This window comes from Trichomycterus rosablanca, chromosome 12 (assembly GCF_030014385.1).
Source record: "Trichomycterus rosablanca isolate fTriRos1 chromosome 12, fTriRos1.hap1, whole genome shotgun sequence".
In the NCBI taxonomy this organism is placed as follows: domain Eukaryota; kingdom Metazoa; phylum Chordata; class Actinopteri; order Siluriformes; family Trichomycteridae; genus Trichomycterus; species Trichomycterus rosablanca.
Window position 1 is genome coordinate 10,480,736 of NC_085999.1, and position 15,547 is coordinate 10,496,282.

The 15,547-nt window shown below is 40.0% G+C and overlaps 1 protein-coding gene across 3 annotated transcripts in view; it reads right to left on the minus strand.

The window, feature by feature from the left end:
* LOC134323869 (diacylglycerol kinase beta) overlaps nucleotides 1-15,547 on the minus strand; it is a 144,129-nt gene that overhangs the window by 86,924 nt on the left and 41,658 nt on the right. For 2 of the 3 annotated variants that reach the window (XM_063005430.1, XM_063005429.1), the window contains exons 3-7: nucleotides 12,866-12,942; nucleotides 11,386-11,406; nucleotides 9,096-9,249; nucleotides 4,105-4,347; nucleotides 1,214-1,366 (exon numbers count right to left, since the gene is read on the minus strand). In XM_063005430.1, the coding sequence (XP_062861500.1) occupies nucleotides 1,214-1,366; nucleotides 4,105-4,347; nucleotides 9,096-9,249; nucleotides 11,386-11,406; nucleotides 12,866-12,942 (648 nt within the window). The remainder of the gene's footprint in view (nucleotides 1-1,213; nucleotides 1,367-4,104; nucleotides 4,348-9,095; nucleotides 9,250-11,385; nucleotides 11,407-12,865; nucleotides 12,943-15,547) is intronic. The other variant, XM_063005431.1, reaches the window with a different exon arrangement.

Sequence of the window (15,547 nt, forward strand, 5' to 3'; positions counted from 1 at the left end):
TTCCTCCTAGTGTTCTTACATAGAGAGCAGAAGTTATGATAAGCTTCTTTTAAGCCAAAAATAGATATAGAAGTAGAATAAGTCTGCTTTTCAGCCTGTGGCAAGCTGTAGCCTAGTGGTTAAGGTACTGGACTAGTAATCAGAAGGTCGCTGGTTCAAGCATCACCACTGCCAGGTTGCTGCTGTTGGGCCCTTGAGCAAGGCCCTTAACCCTCAATTGCTCAGACTGTATACTGTAATGTAAGTCGCTTTGGATAAAGGCTTCTGCTAAATAAATGTTTATTAGTTTGTTTTAGGATTTTAACGTCATGTTTTACACAACGTTTGAGGTCGGCACACGAAAGGGGGCGCATGTCCAAAAAGGTTGAAAACACAAATGAAAATAAGAGACTCTCTGAACTTCAGAATCAATTCCACACAAAGTTGATTCAATGTTGATTTTAATCTTCAGGGATTTTTTGTCACATGGGTATTTGGAATGGAATTTGGGTCCTTCTGCCACCTCATATGTGCTTAGCTTTGAATCTTATATAGATTTATACTAGTAATTTCCACACATTGACACAAAGGCGTATTCAGAAATGCATGGAAGATTGAGCTGACAGAGCTGATGCCACTCACAGTTGATTGTGGAATATCTAGGAGGGTAGAAATTTTACAAACGAACCTACATATGAATGACCCATTCTTTTACAAATGTATGTGAGGCAGTCTGCATGGCTAGGTGTTTGCTTTTATACATCTGTGGTAATGGGACTAAAAAAAACTTATTAAGAGGTGTGTCCCAGTACTTTTGTTCATATAGTGTATGACTTAATGGATAGCACTGTCACCTCACAGCAAGAAGGTCCTGGGTTCGATTTCTGTGTGGAGTTTGCATGTTCTCTCCGTGTCTGCTTGGGTTTCCACCGGGTGCTACGGTTTCCTCCCACAGTCCAATGACATGCAAGTACACAAACGCCCACTTCTGGAGGCTTTATGTTACATCTAGGCTTTACGTTACATTTTGTAAACCACAGTGGGACCAGATTACCACCATTTTCATTAATTAAATATATTTCATTTTGTGTTTATATTGATGCATTGTTTGAACAGAACAAAAAGAAGAACAAAATGTGGGTACTTTGAAATTTTTTTTTAGCTTAAATGTGTCCTTATTAATAATGGAATAAGGAATGAGGACTGCATTACCAAACCTAAATCCGGTACTCACACTCTAGCTTGTCCTCTGGGGTCCCTCGCTCCAGCAGAGACAGGTAACATACTATGTCCTTCAGGAAGACGACTAGTGGAGAGGACATGGTGGAACTCTTCTGAGGGGATGGACTTCTCTTTAGAGAAACTCTCTTGTCTGATTGACTTAGCTCTAAGGATAACAATGATCATGTTACGATTAAAGTTTTAAGGAGATGATTTTATCTCCAAATCATTAATGTTCTGTTTCTTACTTGGCAACAAACATCCATTGTGTCTTTATATTTATTATCTTGAACAGGGGTGATAAAACACAACAGAAAGTAAGTAAATAAGTAAGACCATATTCCATACTGTAAACTGTTTACCATACAACATTAAAAGCTGGGTGTGCCACCTGCCTGCAGTACATTCCTGTCTTCTATTGACAACATGTGGCACGTTTTGAAAAATGATATACCACAACAGATATCCTGGACTGAGTGGACTAAGTGTTATATGTTGTTTCATTTCTGGGTACAATGCAGTAACACACCCTAAAGAGGGCGCCAATCCATCACAAATACATCACTTTTCTACACGTTCACCTTCCTATGCATTTTTTCCAGCATTGTACCAACGTTTTAATGATCAGTAAAAAAAATTTGATCGAGCGTGTAGCCACTGATGCACCACTGCTTTCACATCATCATCACATGAAATTCTTCTTCCCCTTAAAGCTTCTTTGAAGGTCCAAAAAGGTGAAAATCGGATGGCACTAAATCTGGACTATGAGCTTTTGCTCAGTCTCTAAGACACGACTAATTACTACTCCTCCCTATCTAACCGTTTCCAACCAAAATATAAAAGTGCTACAAGAGTGTTTATAAATAAACATATTCCACTCAGAACAAAATTGTACTGTGACAGTATACTGTCTAAGCAATTGAGAATTAAGGTGGTCACCCACACAATGTATAGCAGTGGCGGCTGCTGGTCTTTCAAAGAGGGGAAGCTCATTGTCGACTTACATCATAAAATTTGTCAATTTATTTACACATAAATTCTGCCCTCTGTTCCTTTTACAAGAAAATGGCCTGAAATGGGTTGCAGTTTGTCTTTCGACTTCACTCGCAAAATCCGCGATGGGACTGAAGCTCCCAGTGATTAAGTGACTAATGAAGTGTATTGCTTTGGCAATACGAATGTCCCTATTTGTCATGCCAATAAAGCTTCTTTTGAGTTTGAGTTTGAGAAGTGACGGTGTAGCGCTCAAACGAGCTGTCAATCAAAACGGGATTCAGCCTTTCCACTGATCCTCTAATCATCTTGCAGAAGCTCAGTGTCCAGACCCGCCCACAGCTCCATTCACCCCCAGAGACGCTCAGCGTCCAGGGGCGGGACAAAATCGAGGCATTTCTCCAATGACCGGCGAGTTTCGGAGCATAAAAAAAACAACCTCAACGCAGTCCCATAGAAGTGAAGAGACGCTCAGCTTCTGCGGGCAAATGCATTGACGCTATGGGAATGTATGAGTTAAGTTAAGAAAATCGAGTCGATTTGTGATAATTAGCTGATTCTGAACGAACTCGTCTTCGAGATGAACGTGTTCTAACGCATTTGTAGTCAATGAAATGTTAACACAACTGTACATATTTGACCATTTAATTTTGGACATTTTAGGGGAAGCTGAGCTTCCCTTGCAGTCTTAGAGAAATCGCCACTGATGTATAGGTAGTAATAAATAAACATATACATACAAATGTAACAGATTTGAGAAAGCATGTCTTTAATACTTTTATTCTTTTTTACTAAACAATGTCTTCCTATAAGCAGATTTTAACTGCCTTTTTGATTCCTTTTTGGGTAAGAGAGGTTGTTGGAGGTACTTACAAATATCTTTCCTAAAACATATTTTTAAATGTTGTCCAAAACTACTCATATTTATATGTATTTTAATTATTTTAATCTTTTGTAAAGAATTGTATTTTAAACTTTTGTAAAGAAATTCCTCACTGAATATGTTGCCATTTGTAGCCTAGTGGATAAGGAAGTGGACTAGTAATCGAAAGGTCCCTGGTTCAAGCCCCACCACTGCCAGGTTGCCACTGTTGGGCCCTTGAGCAAGGCCCTTAACCCTCTATTGCGAAGACAATATACTGTCACAGTACTGTAAGTGACTTTGAATTAAAGCGTCTCCTAAATGCCAAAGCACTTTGTAGTTCTACAATTACTGAGTGTACTCCATCAGTTTCTCTGCATGCATAGCCCCCTTTCATGCTGTTCTTCAATGGTAAGGACCCCCACAGGACCACTATCTCACTGTCACTGCTGGACTGAGAATAGTCCACCAACCAAAAACATCCAGCCAACAGCCACTGATGAAGGTCTAGATTAGAAGATAACCAACTCAAACAGCAGCAATAGATGAGCGATCGTCTCTGACTTTACATCTACAAGGTGGACCAAATAGGTAGGAGTGTCTAATAGAGTGGACAGTGAGTGGACACGGTATTAAAAAACTCCAGCAGCGCTGCTGTGTCTGATCCACTCATACCAGCACAACACACACTAACACACCACCACCATGTCAGTGTCACTGCAGTGCTGAGAATCATCCACCACCCAAATAATACCTGCTCTGTGGTGGTCCTGACAATTGAAGAACAGGGTGAAAGCAGGCTAAAAAGGTATGTAGAGAAATAGATGGACTACAGTCAGTAATTGTAGAACTACAAAGTGCTTCTATATGGTAAGTGGAGCTGATAAAACGGACAGTGAGTGTAGAAACAAGGAGGTGGTTTTAATGTTATGGCTGATCGGTGTAAGTATTCCTCCCAATGTTGGTTATATGCATTTAGTTCCTTCTACCACAGCAGTAATATAACATTTCTAACAAAAAATGTCTTGCATTTGTGTGCTTATTCTAACCTTGGGAGATTCGAGGGGAGCTGGCACTGTTGGTTGGTGCCAGAGCGTTGCTGCTGCTACCCGCTGGGTTTTTGTACTGGGCACTAGGTGAGCGATGAGGAGTGTGATTCCCCGTGCCTGAGCGCTCTGACGAGGAGCGGGAGGAACATGGTGAGGTGGTGGCACCTGAGCCTGGCACAATGCCAGATGAGTGTTCCGATGAATGTCTCACCATTGCACTCAAAATACTCTTCCCATTCATCCCTGTGAGCAAGAAAAAACAAACAGAGATGACAGCTGGGTTACCAAGGGCAGGAAACAACAGGAAATGCTTACAAGGGGAGGTAATTCAACCTGTTGCTGCGAGAGCTGTGCAGGTAGGGACAGTAAGAGGGCTGTTTAGGGAAAGCAGAAAAATAATGAAGCTTTTTTTTTGTCACCACAGCAATAGCCACATAGATTTATAGCGTACCTTGTATGTGTACATTAGTCAGTGAGTAATTCACTCTGCAAGATGAACTAAAAGCACAATAACAATGCTAACATAAAAGCTTTAGAGCAGGGGTTCTTAAACTATTATGGAAAAAGTGGGGCATGATCATCATATAAATTTTTCTGTATTGTAGAATAGGATAGCAATAATATTTTCCCTACAATATTTCTATCCTGTACAATGGTAAATTACAGTACTACTTTTGTGACCCCATTCCTTCTACAGACAACTGAAATAGTATTACAAATAACAGACTCACATAAAGCTCGCAAACAACATCTAACCCCCCCTTCTCCCAGTAGTCCCATTTCCAGCTTAAGAACCCCTGCTTTCAACAAAAAGAAACAAACAAAAACATCTATAATGCATTACATAGTTCTTTAGCACATCTGCCAGACACTGAAAGGCAACATGGCAATGAAGGGATGTGGTATCTCTGGAGTACAGAGCAGCACCTGGACATGGCTTTCAGGTCACACTGTACACTCTGATACCTGTTATGGGGGCGCAGGCCACTTCTGTCTGTATAGAGATACCTGCATCAATCGACTTGGGTTCTGCAGACACATGAAGTTAAAGAGGACAGAAAGAAATGTGCTTGGCATGAATGAAGGAAAAAGTGAGTAAATATCACAAAATAAGCACTAATAGTACTAACATGTTGGTTAATGGTTTTATATCATGGACATGAACAATGCATACTTCTGATTGGCTGGATGTGTATTAATTTGCAGTGGAACAGCTCAAAAATAAAACCTGTTAAAGGTATAATCGTAGTTCTATTTATAATAGCATACCTGACTGAATGTCACAATGTTAAAGTGAAGCATTACAATGAGCAGTATTACCAGTGATTTTAGAGTCACATTCAGTATCTCTGGCACAGAAAGCCCCCATCAACAAAGTCACAAATGTACACAATAACATTAGCAGTTGGAAAAATTGGAAACTGGAATTGTGACACCACCAATAATGGTATTTGATCTCACACAACTGGTATATTACCTTGTTACAGAGCATAACATTACAAATCCAAAGTTGTCGAGCAGTATATGATGTAATAACACATTTAAAACAACATTTCAGAGCAGGGAAACTCAATGCTTTCTGTGCCTTATCACCACAATAAAACACCTTGTAATAATCCAACACGGACTCACCAGTGACATTCACTGCATTAAATAGAAATATGCACGACGATCTTTCAAAGCCCAATCCATGTTCACCAATTCATTTTTAATTCACTTTTTCAATTAAAAATGAACCTTGTATTAAATTGTCAACTTGATTTATTATGTTGCCTTCTAGGGATGTAACGATGCACCACAAGGCAGTTAAAAATCGGTGCACGTGCCACGATTCGAATCGGTAATTCATGTAAAATGAATCGATATTTACTTTAAACAGCAGAGGGTACTGGAGCTATTCACCTCGCCTGGTTGACATCATTACACAGAGTTGTATGGGATTTTCCAGCCAAATGTATTTATGTGAGGATACTTTATTTGTATTATTCATTTATTTATATAATGTGGGATTTGTTTTTACACAAAAAGGGAAACGTGCAGCATTGTTTTGCATAGTTTGTACCTTCCTCAGAAATAAAAGGGCATTCATTATTTAGATAAATAAAACATTTACCAGTATCGTGAATTGTATCGCATCGTGGGTAGAGTGTATCGTTACATCCCTATTGCCTTCCTATTTGTAGTGGCGCCAGTACTGTAAACAATGTTTACTAAACATCTTGACGTCATTTTTTATTGACTGCTTTCAGCATGGGGCCAATACAATTGTACCCCACAGCTAATCATTGTAATGTAAAATGAAACTGAGGTAAGGAACTCTAACATTATAATTTTTAGTCTTTTAATATTATTTTTATTGTTTATTTATATTAAAACATCGTTTTGCCTCTTTGTTTATTAGCTCATAACAGGACACATTGTGGGTTTGTACTGTTTACATATGGAACATTTTCAGAGGTAAATAGTTACAATGAGAGTAATTTAATGTGCTTAAAATGGGTAACAGTGCATACTACTAAACAACATAAAGACTTGTGCTAAATTGTATAGTATGTGGGCAGACAGGAGGCAAATTAAAGGAAAACCCTGAATAAATAAGTGTAAAAACATAATGTGTGCGGATGCTGTACAGATGCTGCAGATTCACTTCGGAAGATTGGGGGTGGGGGGGGGGGGGGGGGGGGGGGGGGGTCATTTGAATCTGGTATGTGTAACAATAAGTTTCACTTATGTTCTTATTATTATCAGACATTGTATTCTAGGACACGTAGATCAAAATTACATTTAACCCTAAGACCAAAGAGGGAAAGATCATATTTTGACACTGACATGAGTGTGACAGGAGGTATAAATTAAAAATTGCCCAGCTAATTGAATTCTTAAATACTAATGAACCTCATATAATATTTTATGTACTTAAATCTTAAAGTTACCCTGAACTCAATATCTGTAACTTACCTTAAACTTAATATCAATCGTTTTATAAAAAATCTGTATCTCAGATCATGTCAAGTCAAGTTAAATTTATTGGAACAACAGACCGTCTCAAAGCAACTAAACAGCAACCAGGACCGACAAACCCAAACATCTCACAAAGTGTTCCTGCTGATTTAAAGAAAATGTAATGCATCTAAATTAACAATAACTGTGGGAGTTTGTACAACAACAACTCTGACATAACTTTCTACATGTGACTTTATTTTAGAAATATACAATAGTATACAATATATGCTGTTGGAGAATTAGCTTGGTGTCATTATTGATGTGAACAGCAGGCAATAGATGGCACTACTGAGCGTCTCTGTATATTCTCTGTATATTCTCTACTAATGCCTGAAAGTCGTAATGGAGGGAAGTCTGTGATGCTTTAACTCTGCTTTACCAGAAGGTGTTCTACTAAACTAAAGCCTTTCAGCCTGGAACTGGGCATGATCCATCCATCTGGCTTCTTGGACTTGGGAGTCTTAATACATTTTATGAGAAATATGAGATGGCAGTGCCACCGAGCAGAGCAGATTTTTCTATAGCAAGCCAGCAGCAAACAGCTGAAATCTCTCAACATGTGACCTGACAGAGTAAATGATCATAATCACGTAGCAAGTATTTGGGTGTGTGAGTAGGTTTCTTAATTTAAATGCATGTGTACACATCCTTGTACAGTTGTAAGCCAATGAGTTAAAGCAGCAACCTGGTTCATTTGTCAACAATATGTCACAGGTCCATCACAGGGCAACACGGACTGATTAATGAATTTGCTTACTCATACTTAGGGACAGTTTTAAGCAGCCAGTTCACGTTGGTTCGATTTAATTTAGTCACCACAAGAGGAACTGTTAATGTGTAAATTGGTGCAACACTAAATTACAGTGTGACCGCTGCATGTGTAAAAATAGTAAAGCGAGATGTTACTGGTAAGGGTAGGCTAGTAATTACCTATACAGTGGAACCTCAAATTAACAGACCTCCATTTAACGGATTTCAGATTTAAATATCTGGAAAACCAAATGTCCGGTCCGATTGTTTAAAATTCCATCGAAAAGCGTACCAATGCCAGTAGTTCAGTAATTGCCCACTAGTCTGCACACGTCTCTCTGTTTACATGAGTGATAGGCTTTGTTTTGTTGGGAGTCTCGCTTTGTTCTCGCCTTTTTCTCTGTGTTTTTCTATTGCTTAGTTGTGCACCAGCACTGCTCCAGTAGCCACCAGCAGAGCTTCAGACTTCAGAATAATTGAGTCCCCATTATACGATCACATCTTCCACATCTCCTCCACCATAGAAGGTAAATGGTATTTCGTCACCTCCGACACGCAGCAGTACTGGCCCATGATTTCACCTGTATGAGGCGAGTTCATACGGGGATCCGTTTTGCACACAAGAAGCCACACACCAATCCCCATCATCCCCTCATAATCGTCCCATAGTGCGGGCACCATCAATCAGCCAGCAGAGGCCACAAATGCAGCAGTTATGAGGTAAACCGTTGTTTTGTTTAGCACCCTGTCTGGTGGGCTAACATATTTTACTACTGTGCCACCTGAGCACTTGCAATTACCTACATTTTGAGTGTAAGGGGCTAAAGAAAAAGGAACAGACCAATGGCATGTTTAGGTCTATCAATAATTGGATGAAGTATCAACATGGCAGTATAAACAAGTATTAGTGCAAAAGCATCCAAAGTAACCATCATCCAAAGTAACTTGAAATTGACATCTAAGAACTGAGGATTAGTGGCCTTTCTTAAGAGCCCAACAGTGGCAGCCTGGCTATGGTGGGTCCTGAACCTGCAACCTTCCTGTCACTAGCCCTGTAATGTAACCACTGAGTCACAACAGTCTAAGAAATGTAGAAAGTAAGCTGTAGTGTATGAAATAGGGTCTAAATAAACATTAAATGGCATTATCTTGAAATAAGATTGTTTAGTGAGGTTTAGTGAGGACAAATGGATCCCAGAAGGTTTTATTATATAGAGTTTAGAGGTAAAAAATATTACCAAGCAGAGCTGTTCCGGAGTGGGGGCCATCAGGGAACCCGCTTTCTCCAGTCTTACTCTTAAATGATGTAAAGAGGTGTTGGCACAGTTCCTCAGGGATGTCATTCTCTAAGTAGGTGGTCATGAAGAGCTGAAAGCCCTCGTAGTCGATAGGCTATAAGAGACAGACAGAAATGAGAGAAAGGACGATGCATAACAGCCCAGGGGAAATAAAACAGACTTCCTTTGGGCATATGTAAAGACTGTCCTTTCACATAATCGCTCAACCAATGTACAGTGTATCACAAAAGTGAGTACACCCCTCACATTTCTGCAAATATTTTATTATATCTTTTCATGGGACAACACTATAGAAATAAAACTTGGATATAACTTAGAGTAGTCAGTGTACAGCTTGTATAGCAGTGTAGATTTACTGTCTTCTGAAAATAACTCAACACACAGCCATTAATGTCTATATAGCTGGCAACATAAGTGAGTACACCCCACAGTGAACATGTCCAAATTGTGCCCAAAGTGTCAATATTTTGTGTGACCACCATTATTATCCAGCACTGCCTTAACCCTCCTGGGCATGGAATTCACCAGAGCTGCACAGGTTGCTACTGGAATCCTCTTCCACTCCTCCATGATGACATCACGGAGCTGGTGGATGTTAGACACCTTGAACTCCTCCACCTTCCACTTGAGGATGCGCCACAGGTGCTCAATTGGGTTTAGTCCATCACCTTTACCTTCAGCTTCCTCAGCAAGGCAGTTGTCATCTTGGAGGTTGTGTTTGGGGTCGTTATCCTGTTGGAAAACTGCAATGAGGCCCAGTTTTCGAAGGGAGGGGATCATGCTCTGTTTCAGAATGTCACAGTACATGTTGGAATTCATGTTTCCCTCAATGAACTGCAGCTCCCCAGTGCCAGCAACACTCATGCAGCCCAAGACCATGATGCTACCACCACCATGCTTGACTGTAGGCAAGATACAGTTGTCTTGGTACTTCTCACCAGGGCGCCGCCACACATGCTGGACACCATCTGAGCCAAACAAGTTTATCTTGGTCTCGTCAGACCACAGGGCATTCCAGTAATCCATGTTCTTGGACTGCTTGTCTTCAGCAAACTGTTTGCGGGCTTTCTTGTGCGTTAGCTTCCTTCTGGGATGACGACCATGCAGACCGAGTTGATGCAGTGTGTGGCGTATGGTCTGAGCACTGACAGGCTGACCTCCCACGTCTTCAACCTCTGCAGCAATGCTGGCAGCATTCATGTGTCTATTTTTTAAAGCCAACCTCTGGATATGACGCCGAACACATGGACTCAACTTCTTTGGTCGACCATGGCGAAGCCTGTTCCGAGTGGAACCTGTCCTGGAAAACCGCTGTATGACCTTGGCCACCATGCTGTAGCTCAGTTTCAGGGTGTTAGCAATCTTCTTATAGCCCAGGCCATCTTTGTGGAGAGCAACAATTCTATTTCTCACATCCTCAGAGAGTTCTTTGCCATGAGGTGCCATGTTGAATATCCAGTGGCCAGTATTAGAGAATTGTACCCAAAACACCAAATTTAACAGCCCTGCTCCCCATTTACACCTGGGACCTTGACACATGACACCAGGGAGGGACAACGACACATTTGGGCACAATTTGGACATGTTCACTGTGGGGTGTACTCACTTATGTTGCCAGCTATTTAGATATTAATGGCTGTGTGTTGAGTTATTTTCAGAAGACAGTAAATCTACACTGCTATACAAGCTGTACACTGACTACTCTAAGTTATATCCAAATTTCATGTCTATAGTGTTGTCCCATGAAAAGATATAATGAAATATTTGCAGAAATGTGAGGGGTGTACTCACTTTTGTGATACACTGTATGTGAGTGAATTATAGTAGAGGGGATATAAAAATTTAAGAGGTTGTAAATTTGCCTCAGTTATTTGCCTTGGACTGGTGCGAAGGGAAAGACCATATACCATGTACACCTGATGTTATTTACTTGTTCGGGAAGTACCTTACATATGTTACAAAGACTACAAAATGTAAAATACAGCAAATCAATGTACAGTATGTGCACAGAGTGTACAGAGAAAATAAATCCAGACAAAAAATGGAGTTAGTCACATGGCAGACACACAAAAAAGCATTGGCTGTGACCTTTAACATTTAGTTGATGGTACAACCTGGGCATTACCCAGTGATTAGACAAAAATGAGTGTGGCACTGTATTATTATGTACTATGTTTGTACATGACACACTGAACCACAGAGCATGCAAACCCACAGATTGTTGGCTTACTTGGTTAAGAACATCTTGCTTCTGTTTGGCATATACAGGATAGAGAAAGTGCATGCAGAAAATGGCAATATTTAAGTTAATACTGTATAAAAGCTTAACAAACGCTGATATTTTAAGCTTTAATTTAGAAGCTTAACAAAATTTCACAGTAAGTGTTTAAACATTTGCTCTACACTTTCTTCAGTGTGTAAATCTGGTTTTGTCATAACATCATACACTGATCAGCCATAACATTAAATCCACCTCCTTGTTTCTACACTCACTGTCCATTTTAGCACTTTGTAATCTACAGTTACAGTTCTCTACATGCTTTGTTAGCCCCTTTCATGCTGTTCTTCAATGGTCAGGACTCTCTCAGAACCACCACAGAGTAGGTATTATTTAGGTGGTGGATCATTCTCAGCACTGCAGTGACACTGACATGGTGGTGGTGTGTTAGTGTGTGTTGTGCTGGTATGAGTGGATAAGACACAGCAATGTTGATGGAGTTTTTAAACACCTCACTGTCATTGCTGGACTGAGAAAAGTCCACCAACCAAAAATATCCAGCCAACAGTGCCCTGTAGGCAGCGCCCTGTGACCACTGATGAAGGTCTAGAAGATGACCAACTCAAACAGCAGCAATAGATGAGCGATCGTCTCTGACTTTACATCTACAAGGTGGACCAACTAGGTAGGAGTGTCTAATAGAGTGGACAGTAAGTGGACACAGTATTTAAAAACTCCAGCAGCGCTGCTGTGTCTGATCCACTCATACCAGCACAACACACACTAACACACCACCACCATGTCAGTGTCACTGCACTGCTGAGAATCATCCACCACCTAAATAATACCTGCTCTGTGGTGGTCCTGTGGGGGTCCTGACCATTGAAGACAGGGTGAAAACAGGCTTAAACAGTATGTAGAGAAACAGATGGATTACAGACAGTAATTGTAGAACTATAAATTGCTTCTATATGGTAAGTGGAGCTGATAAAATGGACAGTGAGTGTAGAAACAAGGAGGTGGTTTTAATGTTATGGCTGATTGGTGTATGTGTTTAAAAACTCCTGCCTCCTGCACTGAAGGTGAGTGAAGTACTACCTCACAGATGACATAACACAGACACTGACAGCACATCCCCAGACTGCACCTGGGTTATTCTGTATTGATCCAGCTAAAGTTCTGGGTCACGACCAGCGGCGCCAATCCCAGACGCCAGACAGGGGGTAATATTTATGTCAAGGTGGTAAAAAACGTAATGGTAAGAAATGTAATAGTGATACAAAGCAAATTATAATTCTATCTGTTCTATCTAGCCTTTTTAGAGCATCCTAATGTGTGAGCCGTATAGTGTCACTGAAGTGCAATATGACTACTGAGTGCGATGTGACTAAGCATCTCCTGTAATGGCACAGGGTCAGAATTACACTGCTCTGTCATGTCAGAGCCTGTATGCCCTGTTTGTCTTCAATCATGAAGGACATGAAAGATTTACCTGCTCTGGGTTATATTTGGAGAGCACACCGTTTCCATGAAATTCCTCCAAAACATCCTTCAGCTTCTTAGAAGAATCTGCGTGTTAGAAAGATGATTTAGATCCATGTTAATTACTTTAAATACAATCATATACATTTTATTACATATAAATATACACTAACATACACTAACACACCACCAGAATGTCATTGTCACTGGAGTGCTGAGAATGATCCACCACCTAAATAATACCTGCTCTGTGGTGGTCCTGGGAGTATGCAGAAACAGATAGACTACAGTCAGTAATTGTGGAACTACAAAGTGCTTCTATATGGTAAGTGAAGCTGATAAAATGAACACTGAGTGTAGAAACAAGGAGGTGGTTTTAATGTTATTGCTGATCAGTATGTTTATTACAGTAACACGATGGTTTCTTTTGAGCCAAATTAAAACAGAATGACTAATAAATCTAAAGTTTCAGTATTTAGCTAGTGGGTGTTAGGTCTTTCCCCTCCAAACTGAAAAGCTGGTTTAGTCAGAATGCCCGACTGCTTACTAAATTAAGTATTTAATGAGTAAAAACAAAACCTAACCAAGTCCTCTCATGTACAAGATCAAAAATAATCTTCATTCATCATGGTCCCCCTCAACAAAGCAAACTTGCGGTTAGCGTAATAGGAAACAATGATACAAAACTGGGATTGACTAAGTCTGAAATTTATGAGCTGTTAGTGTGGTTTCATATTTGTTATATTCAAATAATCTATTTTGATGAAATATCAGAGGAAAAAATAGATGTGGAACAAAATGTGGGCACTGACGAACATCCTGCTAATTCATTCATTTAATTTATATAATAACAAAAAATTCTTGCTTGAGAAAAGATGAAAACACGTATCAGTGTGTATGCCCCACAACATACTGGCATTCACAAAAATAAATACAGTTTTTACTATTTAAAATTTTGTGTTTAAAACAACAATTTTAAAAAACCTTTACAAAGTAATTTACATCTGCTATCAGCCGGTGCCTACAGAGACTCACGATTGTCTGTGTGTCTGTAAGATGCGGGACAATGGCTGGACAGGGTTTCCTCATAACTACTGCGATTACACAATATACTCGCTGATCAATGGTGCCTGCACAGGCATAGACAGGGGATAATAATAATAATGGAGATTGGTGCGTGACTTTCTGTCCGCGAAACACATCCCAATATCAAGCCGCCTTGTACAGGTGAAAAGAAGTGGTTGGAACTGCACATATGTCGGAGACGGCATGTGAGGATTGTGACCCTCCTCGGTCAGGGGTGGAGGTCTGCGGCAGTAGACACAAATTGTAATCGGGTAATTGGATACAACTTCATTGGGAGAAAATAGGGAATTAAAGAATAGATTAAATTAGAGATGGACCGATCGGGGTTTTTGGCACCGATTCCGATCTCCTTTCAGGGACATCGGCCGATAGCCGATTCCGATCGGGGGGTGGGGGGGTGATTGGCAGTAAATAAACTTAAAAAGAGCCTCACAGTAAAGATAAACCGGAGCAGCGCGCGCGCGTGTGTGTGTGTGTTTGTGCCTTTAGAAGACACGCTTTGTTCACAGTATCGCTATAAGTGATTCATTGATTCATGAGTTGATTCGTTTTTATGTGAAGCGTAAGTTTCTCTTCTCAGTTATCTCTCCGTGTTTACTGTTATTAATTAAATGTCGTGGTTTTAAATAAACACCAGCTACAACAGAACATTTTGTGTGACTCTCTTACATTAAAAAGCTTAATTAAACTGCTATTACCACAGATCTGTAACCGAGTCAGACTCGTTCCGTCTAAGGAGCTAAACGTTTTCTAAAAGTTCAGCAGATGATCCTGAACTAACGAATTTCGTAATGAATAAACTTTTGCCTCGGATTGGCTCTGTAACGTCTTCTGTTCTCATCTACATCACAAGTAAGAACCGCTTACGATTTACCAAAGTGAACCAGGAGTTTATATAACGTGCTGATAGAATCGACTCAGATGTGACCGGGTTGAATTATCTTTTTAAAGTAAATATTACAATCAGCAAAATTATATCGTAAGAGCTTTCACGATGGTTTCTGTACGATTGTTGATGAATGGTGATGTGATGGTTGGTGCTTCGTAGCTCAAAGTCTGGATCAATCCACTGAGCTGTTAAGTTAACATGGTCTTTATATATCACACGATCGGATCGGCTACTTTTAGGAAATATCGCCGATCGCCGATAGCATATTTTGATTAAAAATCGGCCGATACCGATTCGTAGCCGATCGATCGTCCCATCTCTAGATTAAATAATTAAAGGTTTGAAGGTAACAATAAAAGCTGTTTTAAATACTTTAACATATTTTGAAAGGACAAAATTAATTTATAGAAAAACATTTAACCTACAAACCACAAGTCATTTTATAATTGTATAAGTGAGGCTTACATTAGCAGCTTATGACAGAAACATAAATAAACTTATTATTAACACCACAGTGTCAAAACCAGCCAGTCTTCAGCACCAAGCCGAACAACCACACCTCACCCAAATATACACACTCACATACCCTCACACAGTGCAAACACTCAATTCACAAAGACATGCAAGAGCTGCAAATTAGAGTGAAGCTGAGAAGAACAGCATACTTTATTTAATTGCTTTTTGTATTGCTGATGGCTATTATGCCATTAATAGTTC